General features: G+C 43.8%; 1 protein-coding gene across 1 annotated transcript in view; it reads right to left on the bottom strand.

Moving 5' to 3' along the window:
• USP10 (ubiquitin specific peptidase 10) overlaps positions 1 to 15,961 on the bottom strand; it is a 63,486-nt gene that overhangs the window by 23,676 nt on the left and 23,849 nt on the right. Inside the window, exons 2-4 of the mRNA XM_061386890.1 lie at positions 9,974 to 10,042; positions 5,289 to 5,349; positions 60 to 1,106 (exon numbers count right to left, since the gene is read on the bottom strand). Coding sequence (XP_061242874.1) covers positions 60 to 1,106; positions 5,289 to 5,349; positions 9,974 to 10,042 — 1,177 coding nt within the window. The remainder of the gene's footprint in view (positions 1 to 59; positions 1,107 to 5,288; positions 5,350 to 9,973; positions 10,043 to 15,961) is intronic.

The following is a 15,961-nucleotide window of genomic DNA, read 5'->3' as shown; positions in this document are numbered from 1 at the left end:
TAACAGTGCAGACTGTCTGCTCCCATCTTGGCCTCAGACCTGTATCTTTTGAATTATACCTGCAATCTTTATGGCTACAGGATCCTCTGAAACTGGAACCAGCCCTTCCTTGACTTCCGCCTGCTTTTCAGAGACCAGGGGAGACGTGGCGGGAGGGGAATACTTAGTTTCCACAGAAACCACAGGCAAGGAAGAGGAAGAAGGCTTAGAATCATGAAAAAGACTAGCCCACGACTTGGCAGGCTGACTGGCAGGCACAGTGCCCGCTGCGGAGGCCGGGGCATCCGCAGGTGGTGGGGCGCTCTCGGCCTTGGCGGGGTCCGAGTCCGAGCTCTCCACGGTGTGCAACTCCACCCCGTTGGCAGCTGTGCCCTCACCCAAGGATTCAAGTATTTGTCCGTTAGTGACTCCAAGGTTCTCAGTAGTATCAGTCCCCACGGAGGGCTGAGCCACAGCTGTCCTCAACAAGGTGTCCCTGCCGGCCTCGGCAGGGAGGCAGGAGGCCTCCGAGTCAGCCCCGGGGCAGCCCTCAAGCTGCCCTGCAGTCCTGGCCCCGCCGTCCAGGGCTCCAGGGAAAGCCCCAGCAGGCCCGGCGTCGCTGACAAAGTCCGTGGCGTCCTGAGGGCTGCCCCAAGTCCGGGGGGTCCCTGCCGTGGGTACATCCCCCATCAAGTCCGTGTCCTCGGCGCCTACGCTGTTGGAGACTGCTGGGCCGGCGTGGCCGTTGACCAGGGCTTCCGCCGAAGGTCCACCCTCGCCACCGTCTTTCAAGTAACTGTAATATCCAGGGGGACGTTTTTTCTTCTTTTTACGTTCCCTTTGTCCAAGACCACCCGAAACACCATCATTCTCTAAAGCTTCCGCCTCGGCAGGAGAGCCGCCATCCAGGGCAAGGGCAGGGCCCGGGTACTGGCAATTGGCGGAGCTATAGTTCACTTCTTTATCAATGTCATCGGGGAGCTTTTTCGAAGTTGTGCAGCTAAGGATAAATTCAGGGGCCTGAGGGTTCAATGTGCTTGAAATACTGTAGTTGGGAGTTCTCGGCAGAGTGTCACTGGGTTCAATTACTTCATTAACACCAAATTCAATTCTCTGATAGTCGTGTCCTGTTTAGAAAGAAAATGATCAGTAAATATGCCACTAGTTAAGAACACAGCTATACAACTTATAAAAGTCTCAGTAATTATTTCTTTTTGAAACTAAAACCTTAAAGTCTTGCAGTAATTAACAAAGCTAAAACATTTAATTTCTGTGTTAAGTAAGTAATTTGCTGAAATAAATAATAACCACAAAATTATATTTAATTTGGAGATATGAAACACAGAAGCTGGTATCCATTTTCCACTCATGGTAGTTAAGGTAGAAATTAAAATGAAACTTTGAATAGGAAACAAATGCTATTCTGCCTGTCTGAACATGTCCCTCAATGCAATCTGATTTTATTAGTTTATTTTATACCTAAGACTAGGGTATATATATTTTGGAAAACTTAATTTTTAAAAATCAACACGACCAACTTGGGGACTTGAAAACCACTGCTTGCTTGTGCTCTCTCTCTGTATATATATTATGTATATATGGTTTCTCTAATTTGTCCAATTTAATAATTCAAAAAGTATGAATTATACAAAAGCACTCTTTCAAATTATCCATTTCCCAGACTCTTCTATTAACAACCTTAACTGAAGCCCCAAAATGGCCTTGCATGAGTGCCTGTGACTTCTCCTAAATTAATTCATATTGGATTAACCCCATGGGTAAGGAAGGTGCTTCCAAGATAAAGTTAGGACTGCAAACCTTTAAAAATCTCCTTGAAATCCTTTAATACTTCTTCCCCACTTCCCCACTGACAACAATCCACATATTCTATCCATTTAAGATGGACATTTTTTTCACAGATCACATCTCAAAAATTAGGCTGAGTTTCAGAATCAACTGAGTTTCTCAATAGAAACTAAACACCAATGTCATCTTATATGTGACGAAATAGTTACACATTTTGAAGTTAGGAAAGGATATGTATTTTTTTATTTATTTTTCATGCATTACTGAAGATTTCTCAAGTCTAGTACAAGAGGCCCACTTTTTCTCAAGGCGTTTATTTAAAAAAAAAAAAATCACAGTACCAAAATAATCATATTCTACTCAGAAAACTGAATATATTTTACTTTCGAAGTATTTTTAGAGGAGAAAAAACAGCCCACAGAGGGGCCAGTGCCCTGAATAGTTTTCTAATTCTCCATTTGGTTTGATATCACACACCCTGGGAGTGGGGAGAATACACCAGCCCAACAGCAAAACATTCCTGAAAAGAGAACATGATGATGGTTACAGCTAACCATCTACAGAGATACCGAGAGAACAATTTCAATTCTCTGGCCCCTGAGCACTGCTTCGTGGTTTCCTTATTTTGAAAACAATCACCAAAGGAAATATATTTCTCCATTATCCCTAAAAGTGAACTGTCCAGTTTGCTTCCAGGGAGCTCCATCCAGTGAGGCTGCAAGGATGCAGAGCTGCTCTGTGGACCAAGACGGATGTAGCTGAAGCAGGGAGGCCACCGTTCAGAGACTGGAATGTGCATCGGGAGTCACACTGAAGTTAGTATGTGCTGTACCATGCAGCCTGTGCAGAGTTTGGTTATTCCCAACAAACATAGTGCGTTCCACATCTTAATCATTAATCTTATCGTAACATACAACACTCCAGAATGTGATGTGACATTAATGGAACCATTCTGATATGCTACAGTTGTTACCAAAACATTTACCAGACTGTGGACAGTCTGACCACATCCCTGGAAGGCTGAGTCCTACCCAGAACAGTTCGGTTCCTTTTCTTATGCAGGAACACGGGTTGTGGACACACCATGCACTGCACTCCAGGGCAGAGAAGTCAGGACAAGGCCCAACCTGTCGGGCTGGAAAAGTGATGGAAGGCCTGCAAGCTCATGAGCACTTGGATCATCAGGCAGGGGATTTGTTAGGGGAAGGAAAATTAGCTCAAACCAACAATCACACCCTAACACAGCACTCTCAAAGCCCGTGCACTGCAGCACTCACAGTGCAGTAGCCTGGGGTGCCCGGATGGGGTCCTGAAGTCTGAGATGCTCAGAGGCACCCAGGAGATGCTCATGGCCACGTCCATTTGAGAACCACTGCTTAAGTGGCTTCCTCAGCTGACTTCTCCAATCAGTTCATAGTGAGTCAAGTCAATAATCATGGAGCTCTCAGCCATGTGCAAAGTGTTTATTATCAAGGGGGAGGGGTACAGAGATTAGTAAGGCAAGGTCCCTGCCTCAGGGGATTACATCTATAGGAAGACAGACATCAAAGACGGGAATGATGGAAGCAGAGGGTGGGTGAGATAAAGCCTCTACAGCTTTCCAAGAATTTGTTGTATGACTCAGGGAGCTCAAACCGGGGCCCTGTGACAACCTAGAGGGGTGGGATGGGATGAGAGGTGTGAAGGAGGTTCGTGTTGATATATGGCAGAAACCAACCCAATATTGTAATTATCCTTCAAATAAGAATGAATTTTTTAAAAAATGAATAAAATTTAAAAATAGAATGCTCCTCAACACACACACAAAGAGATCTATCTGGATCAGAAACTACAGAGAGGTCAGAGGAGCTGGCAGGATAACTGGATGGGGGAGGGGATGGGAGGGAAGGAGGGGCAAGGCTGCTTCCAGCTTTGGGGACTAACTTAAAAAGGCCACATTAGGAGCCCCCACCTAGAGTGTGAGGAGCCGGCTGTGGTGGGAAGTGCCGGAACAAATCACTCTAAAGCGCTCATCCAAAACCATCCTGAGGGTTTACAACACTGCAGACACTGTACTGTGCAGCTGCTGCACACAGAAACGGATGAGCGCCCACAGCTGAACTCAGCCTAAACAGGGAGGCAGATTCACTGACTACTGGACAGTGAGCTGGCACTGTAGGAGAAATAAAAACAACAGAACAGGACAGAAGAGGCCTTGGGGAACAGGGGCCTTTGAGCTGGCCTCTTTCAGTGTGAGCAGCTGTGTTTTTGGCAGATTAAAAGATGGACTTGAGAGGAGAGGGGAAAGAATGGAGAAAAAGAGCCAAGACGCGTAACTGAGCAGGGATGCACGCCTGGAGGGGGTGGGGGACATGGTGAGAGTGAGGAGGAGGGAGTGGAGCAGAGGGGAGAGGCGCTGCGACACTGGGGGTCTGAGAGGGAGGCGGAGCCTTCATCTGCAGCCGAAGCCCCTGGAAGGATGGTAAGGCCCGACTTGGACCAGGGCTCTGACAACAGGTAAGACAGCGAGACATCTGGAGCCCGAGCAAACACCAGTGGCACAGCGGCTATGTGCCAAGTACTGGAAGTCAGGAAGCACCTCAACCCACAGACGACAAGGGGGCTCCAGAGGCTGGGAGGCCTGGCAAGGGTGTCTGGGTCCCTCTGGCATCTCTTATTTTATCCTCATCCTAAGTCATCATAAGTTCTCTACCTTATGTTTCTTATAAAGCTGCTAATAATTTTAGATAAAATCATTTTCTCATTTGTCTGCAGATGAAAAGTTTACATGGTCTCTGCAAGGTTTATATTTAAATCTAAATTATAATAAAACCCTTTCTGACAATGCTATAGAAACAGGGAACCAAATCACTGCTCTCAAAGAAAAGGTTCAGCTTCCAGCTTCTCCAAGGCCAATGAGGACCTTGAGCATGATGCAAACTGAAAAGCAGTCTAGACAGGTTTGACACATGCAATGGCAGCCAGCAAGATGAGAGGACCCTACTGTTAGTGACACTGTAACATATATGAGAGGGCTGCAACTCAGTAAGCATCACCTCCAGTGATCAGCTCAGTGTCTGGGACACAGACAGCCAGCTACTCAGTGAGGACAGGAGGTGAAGAGATCACCTGAATTCCCAAGAGCCCTGATAACAGGCGTGGACATAACCGCAAACTCAGGACAAGAGAAACGAGCTGCCACTGAGCCGGGTGGAAAGCACGTACTCAGAGACGTGCCAGTTCTGGGCCCAATAGCCGGTGCACTCAACAGACAGCCCACTCCGGAAACCGCACAGACAGCCTTGGCTGTGAAGGGGACACCTGTGCCAGAGGATCCTTACGAAACAAACAGAAATGAGCAATTATTTCCAAAACTCACCTTGGAGGTCTGATACTCTGAAGCACAGAATAAACTTTAATTCATTAGCCAAAGTGGTTTGGTGATTAAAGCTACTCGAGTTTACAGCAAAAACATCAAGCTGAAAGGGAAAGGAAGGAAGACTGCACCCACGGCGCGTGCTTACCGTCGGGGAGGTCATCAGCAGCCTGTGCGCCACACAGAACTGTCCCGCCGTATGGAGGAAGCTGCCCAGGGAAGTGGAAAACAGAGTTTAACTCAACAAACTGTTAAAGTTCAACACATGCTATTTCATTAAAGCAACCCTCATTAAAAGGCTATTTATCCATGCAACTTTTCATAACACTATTTTTAACAAAATAACACAGATGGGGAAAGAGTAAGATTAAACATCTTCATATTAAAACACCATCAGAAAGCTTTCCAACACTGATTGTTATTAAATAGATCCAAAAATGAGGTAAAAAATAAAAAATGGGCTCCAACGGACATGTCAATCAGCTACAAAAGGCTCACGACACACCCTCTGTTTCACGGGAGTTGCAGAGTACACATCAAATACTATAAACGCTTGTCTCTGTCCATTGACCAGTACAGAGTCTTCGTGACCATCTGCACACGTTGCTCACCATCACTACAAGTCCACTCAGCCATAGGCAGGAACCAAGCCTGGGGACAGTGAACAAAGCAGCTGGGAAAGAAAAGCCTGAGAATCACAGCTCTCTTTTAACAGGGTGCCTTAAACAACTGGATTAACAGCTGGCAACCACATTCCTTGTTTGGAAGAGAGACAGCAAAATGGTCAGTGCCTGGGCTCTCTGCAAAATGCAGGAAGGTATCATGAATATGCCAATTTTTTTCCCTCCTAGCTATTCCATAATACTTATGAGCTGGAATGTTTCAAATGGCTGTGTTTGAAATGAGAAAGTTTAGAATGGAAAGGGGTAAGGTAAGTGGACAGATAATTGCTATCTGAAGCAGGAAGCAAAGAACAAAAGAATTGCAGCCTAGCACGGCTTCTACCACAGCACTCTCAAAGCCTGCATACTACAGCAGAAACAGCACAACACCCTGGGTGCCTGGATGGGGTCCCGGGCTTGGCATGTTCAGAGGCACCCAGGAGACTCTCACGCCCACAACTGTCTCAGAACTACTACTTCAGCTGATTTCCTATTAACTCTTAGTGAGTCAATGCAACAGTCTCAGATATAAAAGCTTATCACTCCAAGTACTCTCCTGAGAGAATTAATGACAAATAAGAAGCTAAGAAAACAAAACTGTTAGTCGCTCAGTCGTGTCTCACTCTTAGTGACCCCATGGACGGTAGCCTGCTAGGCTCCTCTGTCCATGGGGATTCTCCAGGAAAGAATACTGGAGTGGGTAACCATTTCCTTCTCCAGAGGATCTTCCCGACCAAGGGATTGAACCACGGTCTCCTGCACTGCCAGCAGATTCTTCACGGTCTGAGCCACCGGAGAAGCCCAAGAAAACAAAAGGAACTGACCACTTTCTGGACTTAGCAGTGCATACTTACACCAGACAGGGGCACTCCAGCATTCATCACGGCAGAGCACTGTGTGCCCAGGTGGGCTGCACTTGAGCCTGAAGTGCAAGACCATTCCACACACGACTCCAACGCTCCCATCCAGTGCCCCAGCCTTTATCACTGGCGTGGACACACGGAGCAAAACAGTGTGTCTGGGGAAGCCACAAATCAGGATGACATCCCTCTGCAGTCACAGAAGACAGCAAACTCCCTCACACAGCCTTTATTCCACTGATGACACTCGGGTGCCCCCTGGTGATAAAATCTAACTTGTAAGGCACTCAAAGTCTTGTTTTTTGAAATCACACTGTACTTAGAATCTAGGGAGTAGGAGAGCCAGGATCTGAAAACAGAGCCCCTGGCATGCCCCAGGGCAATACTGCTGTTTTCTGTTAAGTGTGTTTAAAACACTTACTTTGGTTTACTAACCTGGTAAGAGCATAACTGGGAATTACTAGAATGCCAGAATGAGTTCAGGCACAGAAAACGTGTGTATTTTTTTTCACTCTATACACTGCATATGGTGCTGTTACACAGCAAACCTCCACCACCTCTAAGAAACCCCTTTGTGGGAACTGGGTATAATAAAAATGCAGCAGAATAAAACTGCAAGAACTGTTCAAAGTTCTCTCTTTAACTATATAGTTACTTATAAGAACAAAGAATTTTTTAAGCAAAAATATATAATCTCACACACAAAAGGAAACTGAGCAACAGAAAAAGCTAAAATTTATTTGTATTAGATACAAAATCAAAACAACTTACTCTGGAAACAGTGCTACCATATTGTGAGGTCAATACTCAGGACCTTCAATAATAAGAAGGTAGTATTTTTAAATCTTTTTTGCTACTGCTATGGGGTAAGGGGTTAGATCCCCACCCATACACACACACACTCAACACCACAATCTCAAGTTTTATTACATACCAAAGTGAAAACAAAAACTTTAAAAACTTTTTAAATGTCTTTATGACCTCAGGGAAGGAAAAAATTTCTTAAAAAATATTTAAAAAATCCACAAACTATGAGGAAAAAAAATACAAGACACTAAAACTTTAAAATGTACTCCAAAAGATTATTAACCCTATAAATCAATAAGAAAAAGACAAGCCATTTGGTAAAAATATGGACAAAAGATATAGAACAGGTAATTAACAGAAACAGAAATCTACACTGCCAATGGACATATGAAAGTAACGTAATGGTGCTCAAATGTTTGTAATCTGGGAGATGTAAATTAAAACGACAAAAATCCACTTACTCCATTAGATTAGCAAAAATTTTAAGTATGTCTATACTGAGAAGAAGAAGAACCAGAGAAGGCAATGGCACCCCACTCCAGTACTCTTGCCTGGAAAATCCCATGGATGGAGGAGCCTAGTAGGCTGCAGTCCTAGGGTCGCTAAGAGTCGGACACTTTTTACTTTCATGCATTGGAGAATGAAATGGCAACCCACTCCAGTATTCTTGCCTGGAGAATCCCAGGGACGGGGGAGCCTGGTGGGCTGCCTTCTATGGGGTCGCACAGAGTCGGACACGACTGAAGCGACTTAGCAGCATACTGAGAATGGGGCTTTCCAGGAGACACTAGTGGTAAAGAATCCAAGTGTCAATACAAGAGACGCAGGTTTGATCCCTGGGTTGAGAAGATTCTCTGGAGAAGGAAATGGCAGCCCACTCCAGTATTCTTGCCTGGGAGATCTCATGGACAGAGGAGCCTAGCAGGCTACAGTCCTTGGGGTCAAAAAAAGCTGGACACAATTGGAACATCTGAGCACAGCATACTGGGAATTATCAAAAATTTTTCTTTTTAATGGGATCTAAAAGATCCATATAGTTATGGCTATGGTCTTCCCAGCGGTCATGTAGAGTTGTGAGAGCTGGACCATAAAGCAGGCAGAACACCAAAGAACTGATGCCTTCAAACTGTGGTGCTGGAGAAGAGAAGATCCTAAAAGTCCCTTGGACAGCAAGGAGATCAAACCGCTCAATCTTAAGGAAAATCAACCCTGAATACTGGTTGGAAGGACTGATGCTGAAGTTGAAGCTCCAGTATTTTGGTCATCTGATGAAAACAGCTGATTCAATAGAAAAGTAGAAAAGTCCCTGATGCTGGGAAAGATCAAGGGCAGAAGGAGAAGAAGGCATCAGAGGGTGAGTGGCTGGATGGCATCACCAATGCAATGGACATGAACTTGGGCAAACTTCAGGAGATGGTAAGGGACAGGGAAGCCTGGTGTGCTGCAGTCCGTGGGGTCGCAAACAGTATGACGTGACTGAACAACAACAACAAAAACTCTCATGCACTAGTGACAGGAACGCAGACTGTTAAAACCACTTAGAAAGCAGATGCACTAAAGATGCTTATTCCTTGCAGGGCGCCAAAATTCCATTCCTAGGAATACTTCTTGGAGAAATCCACAGAGGAGCATGAGGAGACATGACAAAATATGATCACTGCCACACTTCTGTACTAATGGAAAAGCTGAAGACCTAGACAGCCCCCTCAGCATGGAAACAGCTAAGTCCAATATTTCACAATGAATGGGGAATTTCCTGGCAGGGAATTCCCTGCTCAGGGAACTAAGATCCATAGGACACAGCCAAAAAAATAAGATTTAACAATTAAAATCAAAGAAGAACAAAATATCCAAATAAATCTAAAGAATATTTAGCTTAAAATAAACAAACTGCAAAATGATGAATACAGCATGAAACGACTTTGTTTTTGTTCTTTAGTCACAAGGCAGGTCTCTTCTGCGACCCCATGAACCATGGCCCACCAGGCTCCTCTGTCCATGGGATTTCTCAGGCAAGAATACTAGAGTGGGTTGCCATTTCCTTCTCCAGGGGAATCTTCCTGACCCAGGGATCAAACCCACATCTCCTGCATTGCAGGTAGATTCTTTACTACTGAGCTCCTGGGGAAGCCCCTGATGAGACATTTCTAACCGCACAAAACAACAAACAATATATACATGCACAGTAAGAGGTGAAAATCACAGCCAGGAAACAAAACGTACTGTGCATTTTTGGCAGAGTTTCAGTATTTCTGGGGAATAGGGCGAATGCGAGGATACAACGGAAGCTTCAACTGTCTCTGTAACGTTTTGCTATTTACAAGTATAGCAAAATGTTAACAGTAATCAAATCCAATGGGTGGGTCCAGTCATTTTTTCATGTTAGGCTCCTCACTTTTCTGTACATTGGAATTCCTAATTAAAAGGCATAAAAAAAAACCCGATCTAAAACATAACCATCAATTAAATTTATGCATGCACTCAATAAAACAAAATTGTCTTACCTCAACTGAAGCACGAGGAGTCACAAAGAACTGATTGAATTCATCAGGGCTAAAATCTCCAAAAATATACTGGGAAAAAAAAAAGAATCACAGATCACATAAAATACACAAATCACACAGTTTCAGAAAACAGTGTTACATGGACCCTATAAAGAATCCGCCAGGACCCCCCAAGACCCTCTCCAGGAAACAGACAGTGCTGTCTGGAGCTCCTTCACAGCCCCACTGCAGAGAGGTCTGTAAGTCTAGATAAAACCTTAGGGTTTTACGGAAGAAAATCAAAATGATGGACCTTATGATGGGAGAAAACGTTCCCGGCAATACCAACTGCCAGCAAGGATGTGAAGCAACTAGAGATGCAGAAAGGCACAGCAACTCAAAAAAAAAAAAAAGAGTTCGGCAGTTCCTTATAAAGTTTACTTACCACACAACCCAGCAAGCCTACTCCTAAGCACTTACCAAAGAGAAATGAAGAACAATGTCCACAAAAACAACAACAAAAAAAACCTGTATGCTGAAGTTTACAGCATCTGTACTCATTCATAACCACCAGAAACTGAAAAGAATCCAAATGTGTATCAACAGGTGGACATGATACATGAACATGATGATCTACTAATCAATGACTCTCTAAAGCATCACCCTAAGTGAAGCATCAGACTTACAAGGCCACAAGCTATAAGGACATCCACCAAAATATTAATGATTTCAGTTCTTGAATATGAATGGACAACAAAAAAATCAAAGGACATGAGAGGCAAAAAATAAACAGCAATAAAGAGGGTTACTATTAAAACAGGGGAAAATGAATCTGTGTAAACAAAACACAGGATACAGAAAAGAAGTTAAAATTCTAATCTGTATCCTGAAATTCTAGCAGGTAAAATAAGCAGAATGTCAAGAAAAAAAAAGGAGAGAACAAGGAAGTATTCAAAGAAATCAAAGGATTATTAAATTTAAATTACTAAATTTACAAACTCAACAGAAGATCTTAAAGAACCAAAATCAATACAGCAAGACAGCAATGCTTTGAAAGTTCCAAGAAAAAAAGCGTCTCTTTTTGTTTTCATAGAATTCTATTCTATAGTTTACTACTCAAGTGCAAAAGGCAAAATAATTCTTGACTCTCATACACACTTGGGATGAGTGGAGGTGGGCTGCTTAAGAATTCCAGAAAATGCATTCAAGGGATACAACAGCAGTAACAAACAAGTAGGATCCAAAAGATGATCGATACTGCAGACGTGAAGCCCGACGCAAACATGAAGACTCATGTTGCTTTATCTAATACCAACAACGGGAATGCTGTCCACATAGAAGAGAACCACTCTACCTTCTAAGCCGCTACTTTAATTCACGATGTGGGGAAGACACATTAGGATAAGAAGTGAACGTTCTTATAGGATTGCTAAGTTTTTCTCTTCAGGCTGGATTTCTCTTGGAAAGATAAAAATAAATGAAATACTCTTTGAAATCACACTTCTATGTACACTTTCTACAAGTATTTAAAAAAAACAGAAACTGGTCAATCCAGTAAGAGAACTAAAATTTCAAATGATTCAACAAAATCTTGTCAGTGAAGAGGAAGGGAAGGAACCGTGATCCAGCAAGCCTTCTACCAGTCTGCTGGAACAAACCTCATGGTCAATTATGAGAACGCTCCAGTTCAGTTGCTCAGTCGTGTCTGACTCTTAGCGACCCCATGGACTGCAGCCTACCAGGCTCCTCCGTCCATGGGATTTTCCAGGTAAGAGTACTGGAGTGGGTTGCCATTGCCTTCTCCGAATATGCTATCTAGGTTGATCATAACTTTTCTTCCTAGGAGCAAGCGTCTTTTAATTTCACGGCTGTAATCACCATCTGCAGTGATTTTGGAGCCCAAGAAAATAACGTCTCTCTGTTTCCACTGTTTTCCCATCTATTTGCCATGAAGTGATGGGACCAGATGCCATGATCTTAGTTTTCTGAATGTTGAGCTTTAAGCCAACTTTTTCACCCTCAAGAGGCTCTTTAGTTTTTCTTCGCTTTCTGCCATAAGGGTGGTGTTATCTGCATATCTGAGGTTACTGATATTTCTCCTGGCAATCTTGATTCCAGCTTGTGCTTCATCCAGCCTGGCATTTCATGATGTACTCTACATGTCAGTTAAATAAGCAGGGTAACAATATACAACCTTGACGTACTCCTTTTCCTATTTGGAACCAGTCTGTTGTTCCATGTCCAGTTCTAACTGTTGCTTCTTGACCTGCATACATATTTCTCAGGAGACAGTTAAGGTGGTCTGGTATTCCCATCTCTTTAAGAATTTTCCACAGTTTGTTGTGATCCACACAGTCAAAGGCTTTGGCATAGTCAATAAAGCAGAGGTAGATGTTTTTCTGGAACTCTCTTGCTTTTTTGACAATCCAGCAGATGTTGGCAATTTGATCTCTGGTTCCTCTGCCTTTTCTAAAACCAGCTTGAACATCTGGAAGTTCATGGTTCACATACTGTTGAAACCTGGCTTGGAGAATTTTGAGCATTAGTTTGCTAGCGCGTGAGATGAATGCAACTGTGCGGTAGTTTGAGCATTCTTTGGGGTTGCCTTTCTTTGGGATTGGAATGAAAATTGACCTTTTCCAGTCCTATAGCCATTGATGAGTTTTCCAAATTTGTTGGCATATTGAGTGCGGCACTTTCACAGCATCATCTTTTAGGATTTGAAATAGCTCAATTGGAATTCCCATTACAATCTCCACAAGCTTTGTTTGTAGTGATGCTTCCTAAGGCCCACTTGACATCACATTCCAGGATGTCTGGCTCTAGGTGAGTGATCACACCATCATGATTATCTGGGTCATGAAGATCTTTTCTGTATAGTAGTTCTGTGTGTTCTTGCCACCTCCTCTTAACACCTTCTGCTTCTGTTAGGTCCATACCATTTCTGTCCTTTATTGTGCCCATCTGTGCATGAAATGTTCCCTTGGTATCTCTAATTTTCTTAAAGAGATCTCTAGTGTTTCCCATTCTATTTTTTTCCTCTATTTCTTTGCACTGATCACTGAGTAAGGGTTTCTTATCTCTCCTTGCTATTCTTGAAGAACTCTGCATTCAAATGGGTATATGTTTCCTTTTCTCCTTTGCCTTTCGGGTCTCTTTTCTCAGCTATTTGTAAGGCCTCCTCAACCATTTTGCCTTTTTGCATTTCTTTTTCTTGGGGATAGTCTTGATCACTGCCTCCTGTACAGTGTCATAAACTGTCCACAGTTCTTCAGGCACTCTGTCTATCAGATCTAATCCCTTGAATCTATCTGTCACTTCCTGTATAATGGTAAGGGATTTGACTTAGGTCATACCTGAATGGTCTACTGGTTTTCCCTACTTTCTTCAATTTAAGTCTGAATTTGGCAATAAGGAGTTCATGATCTGAGCCACGGTCAGCTCCTGGTTTTGTTTTTGCTGACTGTATAGTGTCTACATCTCTGGCTGCAAAGAATATAATCAATCTGATTTCAGTGTTGACCATCTGGTGATGTCCATGTGTAGTCTTCTCTTGAATTGTTGGGAAGAGGGTGTTTGCTATGACCAGTGCATTCTCTTGGCAAAACTTTGCCCAGTTTCATTTTGTACTCCAAGGTCAAATTTGCCTGTTACTCCAGGTATCTCTTCACTTCCTACTTTGGCATTCCAGTCCCCTATAATGAAAAGGACATCTTTTTTGGGTGTTAGTTCTAGAAGGTCTTGTAGGTCTTCATAGAACCATTCAACTTCAGCTTCTTCAGCATTAGTGGGGATTACTTGGATTACTGTGATATTGAATGGCTTGCCTTAGAAACAGAGATCATTCTGTCATTTTTGAGATTGTACCCAAGTACTGACTGCATTTCAGACCCTCTTGTTGACTATAATGGCTACTCCATTTCTTCTAAGGGATTCCTGCGCACAGTAGTAGATTATGGTCATCAGAGTTAAATTCACCCATTCCAGTCCATTTTCGTTTTCTGATTCCTAAAATGTCAATGTTCACTCTTGCCATCTCCTGTTTGACCACTTTCAATTTACCTTGATTCATGGACCTAACATTCCAGGTTCCTATGCAACACTGTTGTTTACACCATCGGACTTCACTTCCATCACCAGTCACATCCACAATATGGCGCTGTTTTCATTTTGGCTCTGCCTCTTCATTCTTTCTGGTGTTATTTCTCCACTCTTTTCTAGTAGCATATTGGGCATCTACCGATCTGGAGACATCTTTCAGTGTTGTACCTTTTTGCCTTTTCATACTGTTCATGGGGTTCTCAAGGCAAGAATACTGAAGTGGTTTGCCATTCCCTTCTCCAGTGGACCACATTTTATCAGAACTCTCCACCATGATCCATCTGTCTTGGGTGGCCCTACACGGCTCGGCTCATAGTTTCGTAGAGTTAGACAATGCTGTGGTCCATGTGATCAGTTTGGTTAGTTTTCTGTGATTGTGGCTTTCATTCTGTCTGCCCTCTGAGGGATAAGGATAAGAGGCTTATGGAAACTTCCTGATGGGAGAGACTGACTGTGGGGGAAATTGGGTCTTGTTCCGATGCATGCTCAGTAAATCTTTAATCCATTTTTCTGTTGATGGGTGGGGCTGTGTTCCCTCCCTGTTGTTTGCCCCCAACCAACACCTCACCTCTGGAGACTCCTGGATACTCACAGGCAAGGCTGGGTCAGTCTCTTATGGGGTCACTGCTCCTTTCTCCTGGGTCCTGTTGCACACAAGGTTTTATCTTGCCCTCCAAGAGTCTTTTTCCCTAGTCCTGTTTAAGTTCTGTAGTCAAATCCCACTGGCCTCCAAAGTGAAATTCCCTGGGGATTCTCAATCCCTTTGCCAAATCCCCAGGTTAAGAAATCTGTTGTGGGTCCCAGAACTTCTTAACAGTACGAGAATTTATTTGGTATAATTGTTCTGCAGTTTGTGGGTCGTGTGCTCAACAGCTCTAAGGCAGGGTTAATGGCACCCTCTTGTAGGGAGGTTGCCGTTCTGCCACACCCAGGACTGCTGCACCCAGAGCCCCTGCCCCTGCGGCAGGCCACTGATGACCCATACCTCCACAAGAGACACCCAAACACTCAAGGCCGGTCTGGCTCAGTCTCTGTGGGGTCTTCTGGAGCGCACCAGGTTTTGTTCGACCCTCCGAGCGTCTCTGCAGGTGTGGAGTTTGATTCTGAACACCATTTCGCCCTTCCTACCGTCTTGCCAGGGCTTCTCCTTTGCCCTTGGATGTGGGTTATCTTTTTTGGTGGGATCCAATATTCTCCTGTTGATGGTTGTTCAGCAGCAAGTTGTAATTTTGGAGTTCTCGTAGGAAAAGATGAGCACACGTCCTTGATTTTAGATGCTGTTCCTCCCAAGGGAGTTTCCCAACCAGCTGTTAATGCCCAAAAGTTGTCTCAAAGAAACAGCACGAAGACGTCTGCAACAGTGTTGATGACAAGCTGGGGATGGTTTAGCTGGTTTCAGGATCTAGTGAAGCTCGCGTTCTTGATGTCTCATCACAGAAAGAATTCAGTGAGAGACAAAGTGATAGGTAAGAAGTGGATTTATTCAGATCCAGAGAGAAGCACACTCCACAGACAGAGTGTGGGCCACTGCAGAAGGCGAGTAAGTGCTTAGACTCCAGGGAAAGACTTTTTCTCCTATTATTTTCGATTTTACTCAAATCTTTGTTTTTAAAGGATTATTTGGAAAAATCTGCTACAGATTTTAAGTGTGCTTTCTCATTACAACTTCATGTCAATAATTTCTCCACAGATCCACACCTTTAACCTGATTACAAAACTCACTGGTGAGGGCAACAGGAAGGGCAGAAGATTCCCCGGCGGTCCTGGGTTACAACTCTGCCCCTCCACTGGGGACTAAGAGCTGCTGGTGCAGCCTTCCAGATGGAAGGAGCATGTACAGCGAGGAATCTCCAACACAGTTACAAGAAAACATTCTTTGGGTTAAAAAAAAAGGGGGGGTGGGAGGCA

The sequence above is a fragment of the Bos javanicus genome, chromosome 18 (assembly GCF_032452875.1).
Source record: "Bos javanicus breed banteng chromosome 18, ARS-OSU_banteng_1.0, whole genome shotgun sequence".
In the NCBI taxonomy this organism is placed as follows: Eukaryota; Metazoa; Chordata; class Mammalia; order Artiodactyla; family Bovidae; genus Bos; species Bos javanicus.
Note: the sequence above shows the minus strand (reverse complement) of the source record. Positions and strands in the feature narration are given on the sequence as shown.